The sequence below is a fragment of the Hipposideros armiger genome, unplaced genomic scaffold (genome assembly GCF_001890085.2).
Source record: "Hipposideros armiger isolate ML-2016 unplaced genomic scaffold, ASM189008v1 scaffold_0, whole genome shotgun sequence".
In the NCBI taxonomy this organism is placed as follows: Eukaryota; Metazoa; Chordata; class Mammalia; order Chiroptera; family Hipposideridae; genus Hipposideros; species Hipposideros armiger.
The window spans coordinates 1,133,158-1,139,157 of NW_017731350.1; the positions used below are offsets into that span (position 1 = coordinate 1,133,158).

The window sequence follows — 6,000 nt, forward strand, 5'->3', positions numbered from 1 at the left end:
ATCTAGTAATGTCCTTGTTTTATAAAATATACACATGTGCTTGGAATAAATATGCTTGGAAAAAATATGGAAGGGGATGTACACCAAGTTGTCAGCAGTAGTTATCTCTGCATAATATTCTTTGTGTTTATCTGTATTCTTCTGATTTTTCTGTAATAAACATGTGTTGCTTGTGGAACCAAAAATAAACTTGGATTTGGTTCTTTAAGAGGCGGTGTGATGTAGTTGAGGAGTGCTGGACTGTGAATCACACGCACTTTTGATTTTAGCTCTAACCAGCTGTGTGAACTTGGAAAGGTCACATGACTTCCGGACTTTAGTTTCCTCATCTGTAAAATTATGGACTCGGATTCAAGACCTCCCAGCTTTTTCAAAAAATTATGATTACTCCAGAAATTTTGGAATTCTCTTGTTCGGGGGAAACCAGCTCTTTGGCTTATAGTTGCTGCATTTGTCCTTGTCCCTATATACTGGCTTTCATACCTAAGCTCTTTAATGAATCCATGGCTGGCTGAGACTGCAGCAGGCCTTGGTTCCAGCGGCCCAGGCTCAGCACTTGGTTAGAACCAGTTTGGCAGCAAGGCTTGCCCTGATATGATGCTTGCCCATAAGAGGAGCACAACGATTAGAGGATGCTTATTAGAAACTCATGAATTACCAAATAAAGTGTGTGAACTGCTAGAGGAGTGGGTACCAGGGCCCCAGCATGTATGTTATAAGCCTCCGCCTCAGAACTAAAATGAATATGGTAATTAATAATAACAGCAATCCCCACTTCAACAACAATGACAACTACAGGCTTTCCTTGAGCATTGCCTCTGTGCCAGGGACCCCCAACACCTCATTGAATCCTCCTTAAGTCCGGTGCTGCAGCCTCTTTTATTATGGCCATTTCATAAATGGGAAAACCAAGGCTTGGAGAGACTCAGTGCCTTACCTAAGATCACACAGCTAACAGGTGGAGAATTCAGGGTTCACACTCGAACCAGTCTCCCTCTGGAACCCAAGCTCTCAACCACCTCCCTGAGCAAGAAGTCACTTAGTCCACCTGCTGACTTTTGGCAGGACCACACCAAACACCACTGTGCACAGCATGACCCTGGGCTTCGGCGGCCTCCAATCACCACGGGAAGGGCATTTTTGGAGCACCCAGGCCACCCTGATTGCTGAGTTCAGGGTACAAAGGCCGCGGGGCCACAGCTGGTGTGTTTGGTCGGGTTGCCTCGCAGCAGACACAGGCAGGGTCAGACGGATTCTTACCTGGTTCTCCTTCATGCTTCTCACCAGTTCTTTTGCCTGAATCCACAAGTCTCTGCACAGGGGGAGAGGAGCAGAGAGAAAAACAGTTTACTGGGCCAAATAGAACTTTGCCCAGGGCTGGACGCTCGCCCCTTGCCCCAGCCCAGAAGCCAGTCTCTGAGCCCAAGGCTACACTGCACCATCCCTGGCTCCTAGAGGGCAGACGTTGACCTGATTTTTAAAATTAGGCCCATCAGGCAGACAGAAATCAGCTCAGGAGATGCATTTTGGATTTGACTTAATACAGACCTCCCTCTATTTTTAAACCTCTTTGACTATGCCACCCCCCACCCCTCGCCCAATTCCTCCTGCCCAGATGCCCGAGACTGACAGGAGTGCAGAGCCCTGGAGAGAGCCAGAAAAGGGACTTACTCAGCATTGCTGTCGGATGCTACGCTCGTCTCAGGGGTGCACACGGGCCTCAGGACAGAGGGACTGAAGTGTCTGATGACGTCTGAAAGGACTAAAGAGAGAGCTGGTTTGAGGCTGTGGCTCTGACAGCTGGAGATCACCTATAGAGACAGGGGCAAGGTGCCAGGGCTGCTGCCCCTATTCTAAAGCAAGACCTTCACACCTTGCCTCAGGCTGTGAGGTCAAGCTTACAGCAGCCCCCGGAAGTAAACAGACTAAAAGGTAACACCTGTCAGGTGCTAGGCCAGGCCCAGAGCTAAGAGTCTTAACATATATACAGGGGACACTGAGGCTGAGAGGAGCTAGGCAACAGACCCGAGGTCTCTAGGCTGACTGAAGTTGCTGGGATTTGAACCAGAGCTCTCAGACACTTATCACTGTTGTGTGCTATCCACCCATTAGGGAAAGTGTGCTGGGACCGAGACCCAGGCAGGCTACCTTCCCAGTGAGAGTGACAGCTGGGTGGGAAAGCTCCAGGGAACACACAGAGAACATGTCCCAGAGCTGACAGCCGGCGGGCCGCTAAAAATAGCGCTGTCAGGAGCAGTTGTGTCTTGCTCCCGAGAGAGGAGAGGGCAGAGTGGGGAGAGTGTCATGGGAAGGAGATGCGTCCGCCCCCTTCCCGGTCCCACTTGCTTTCTGCCCCCATCCAGCAGTGCCTGGGGCTTCATGGGAGCAGAATCCAGAAGGCAGCTTGAAAGGGGCTCCCTTTGAAGGGAGCTGACACTGTGCAGGCAGCAGACAAGGAAGGGGTGGGGGCTGGAGAGCTGGGCTGGAAGTCAGGAGGCTGGTCGCTCACTCAGCTTTGCCAGCTTGGGCAGCCACCCAGGTTGTGTGTGACTCGGGGCCTCGTCCCAAACTAATGAGCTTCCTTTCTTTAGCTCTGACCAGCTTGAAGAAGGAGCCCAGTCCCTCATGTGATGAGAAAACGGAAAACTCTGAGGCCAGTGGAAGACTACAGGGACAATGTGTGTGCGCACGCGTGAGTGTGTGCATGCATGTGCGTGTGTACACGTGTGTGTGCGCGCAAGTGTGTGTGCGTGTGTGCAAATGTGTTGGAGAACACTTTCCCTCCCTCACCTCAGGGGAGTCTAGTCTGTGAAGGTGAATGACAAAACATGAAGACCTGGTGCTAGGTCTTTGAAAGAGAATTGCTTTCTAATTAAAGGTATTATTGCATTGCTTCTTTGTGGTCAAACAGGACCTTGGATCTTTTTACATAAATCTGCCTGTCATTTTGTTTTACATCTGCTCTGTACTCTCTGCCTCTCTGAGTGGTCAGAGGGGTCAGAACAAAGGGCACAGGCTGTGGGGCAGGACCACGTGCGTTCACAGGGACTCTGCCATGTACTGACTACGTAACCTTGAGAAAGTCCCACCCCACCCCCACCCCTCTGCCCAGACTGAGTTTTCCCATCTGCACACTGCTGTGGTAGGCAAAGGCATGGCTAGATTTGAAGAGCTCTGAGGTCCTGGGATTGAAGGACAAGTGGGCTGAGCTCAGGCTGGCCCCATCGGACACTGCATGGTGGATGTTCCCAGAGCACTTTCTCCTGGAAGACCAGTTGCTTCTCTGCTGGCTGGGCTACCCAGCCGAGCTTCCAAGATCCATACTCCACTCCGCTCTCCCTTCCCCCCGTCAGCTGGGCTGGGTTCACCGCAGCTAAGGGGAGTCCTGCCTCTGAGAATATTCAGGTGCCAGATCAGCCCTCACTGCCCAGCCGTCCGCTGCATCTGTGGCCAGGTGGGACTCCTGGTCACGCTCTGCTTATGGAGAGGCAGTCAGGACTTGTTACCAGGTGGGTGAGGGACAAAAAAGGGAGACAAATTGAAAAATCAGGGAAAGCGGCTGTATTCGTGGTTTCAGGGTCTAAACTACATCCCATGTTCCCAGACACCACAAATACAGTCCTTCATTTCTTTCTTCCTACCATTTAAAAGTAAACAGGGCCAAACCTAGGCAGAGCTGTGACAGTCACTAAGTCAGCAGTGGCCGCCTCTTTCGGAACGCTTTCACCCCTTGCAAGGGGGCCCTCCTACCACATTGGCCCACCGCCCGTCAATCAGATCCTGGAGGCCTGGACTCCAGGCCTCAACCTCCCCTACTGGATGCGGAGGGCTGAAGGCGGGGCCAGTGTCTTGTTCATCCCTGTCCTTTGTGGGGAGCCTAATGATTCCCAGGCCCGTGGCGAAACTCACTGGCTGAATTGACAAGGCATTAGCCATCTCAGCCATTACTTTGGCAGAAGTGTCAGCTCAGCAGGGCGTGTGCATTGCGGTCTGAGTGTCTCACGCTAACTGTGAACAGTGTGTTCCTTGTCATTGGCTTGTGGGCACCAAAGCAGAGGCAATTCTAATATCCCACTAGGCTAATTCAACCGGCATTAAAGGACTCAGGGTTTCAGGATGACTTAATCGAGTCATAAGGGACATCTGATGTTAAATGAAAAAAAACAAAAAAAAAACAGGTTACAGAGAGCACATTCATAAGCACATTCGTATGTTAAAAAGGCCAAAATGTTAAAAAAAAAGGCCAAAATGTTAACAATGATTATCTCTAGATAGTGAGATATAGTTGACTTTCATTTTCTCCATTTCATTTTTTCTGAGACCAATTGAAATATTTATTTTAGAAGTGAAGGAGTTATTACAAAATGAAATACGCTGAAAATTAGACTGGAGTTCTTCTCCTTGGTTGGGGTAGGCAATGAACGGTGGGCAGTTTTCCTAGAAGAAGTGCTACAAGTCTGGTCCTGGGGTCCCGTGGGAAGAGCAGCCTCAGGACTCTGGCCCAGCCACCCCCGACCGCTCTCCCATGTCCCCTAACCTAACCCAATGCTTCCTGGCTTCTCTTTGCTCAGAGACCCTAGACATTTTTCTCACACCCTCCTTTCAGGGCATGTGACTTTTCACACCCAGGCTGCCTGTCTGTCCTCTCAGCATGCCACCTCCTTTCTCCTCAGGCTCCGTGATGAAGTGGCCAATAGAGTACACTGTCTTCATTAACTGGGATGCTGTTGTGTTGGAAGGGATGAGGACAATCTGGAATCTGGCCACAAATACACAGGACTCACCTGTCACCACTCCCATGCACGCCTGCTGTGGCCTTTTCCCATTCCTGCAAGTAAAAGCAAACATGTCAGCGCATTTGTCGCCTGCCAACAACCCTTCCCCTGGGCTGCTGTGGCCTGTTTCATGACAAGCTTCAGCTCAGCCTGCCTCTGGTTCTGGGGTTATCTTTGCTGGAGTCAGAGACACAGCTCAGAACGGCAATGGATTTGCCCAAATGGGGTGCACAGCTCCATCTGGACCCTTCTCCCCACATGTCCAGTCTGGCCCAAAGCTGGAAGGGGTGGCAGACCCCTGTGTAGAATGAGACTGACTCTAGTCCACCCTGCATGCTGCCTCCTGAGTAGAGCAAGGAGCCTGGTGGCGGGAAGTGAGAATCCTGCATTCGACCTTTCCTGCTTTTCCTCTCATCCACCCAGGGGAGCCAGGGGGATTCTCAGGCACAGGGAACGTTGGACAGGAAGGCAAGAGACTGGGTTCTGTCCTCGCTCTGCCACCTGCTCCTAAGGGAGCCTGGAGCAAGGCCTTGCCTCCCTGGCCCCCAGGGTTCCCCATCATTGAAGCAAGGAGGTGTGAGCGCGTCATCACCGAGGCTCCTCTCAGCTCTACTGCTCTGTGATTCCACAATAGTTACCATTGGTGCTCCTGCACTTGGGCTGTCCCTGAGTCTGGAAGCTGGAAAAGAAGAGCAGTATTGACAATGCAGCCAGGGGAGGCGGCAGAGCCTAGGAGACCCCAGCTGCCTGTCCAACAGCCCCGCCCACTGATAAAAGGAAACCCACGGATCCAGAGAAAGGTCAAGTCTGCCAGTGAACATCAGACATTTTCTGCAGCACAGTTTGGTTACAGCCCAGAGCAACAGAAGGTGTGGATGCGTCCCTCAGAACAGAAAACAGGGGCAGCGAGCTTAGATTTAAGTGTATCATAAAACCCTACTAGCAGTCTATATAGAAACAAAAAAGGTGGTTTCATTGCGACTGTCCATAATCTAAATGTATTTTGTTTATTGCCCGTCTCCCCTGACTAGAATGTAAGTGCAATGAAGGCAGGAAGTTCTGTTCTGCTCTTGACTGTATTCCTTGGGCCTAGAACAGTGCCTGACACATCATAAGTACTCAATAAATATTTGTTTTCAATAAATAGTTTTTTGTTTGTTTGTTTGTTTTTGTTTTTGTTTTTTTTAAAGATTTTATTGGGGAATTGGGGGAGGGGAACAGCATT

The 6,000-nt window shown here is 50.6% G+C and overlaps 1 protein-coding gene across 1 annotated transcript in view; it reads right to left on the reverse strand.

Moving 5' to 3' along the window:
- The window catches only part of PLB1 (phospholipase B1), a 91,500-nt gene extending 86,652 nt beyond the window's left edge, over nt 1-4,848 (reverse strand). The window contains exons 1-3 of the mRNA XM_019658242.1: nt 4,785-4,848; nt 1,672-1,762; nt 1,261-1,312 (exon numbers count right to left, since the gene is read on the reverse strand). Coding sequence (XP_019513787.1) covers nt 1,261-1,312; nt 1,672-1,762; nt 4,785-4,848 — 207 coding nt within the window. The remainder of the gene's footprint in view (nt 1-1,260; nt 1,313-1,671; nt 1,763-4,784) is intronic.
- Between the last annotated feature and the right edge of the window lie 1,152 nt (nt 4,849-6,000).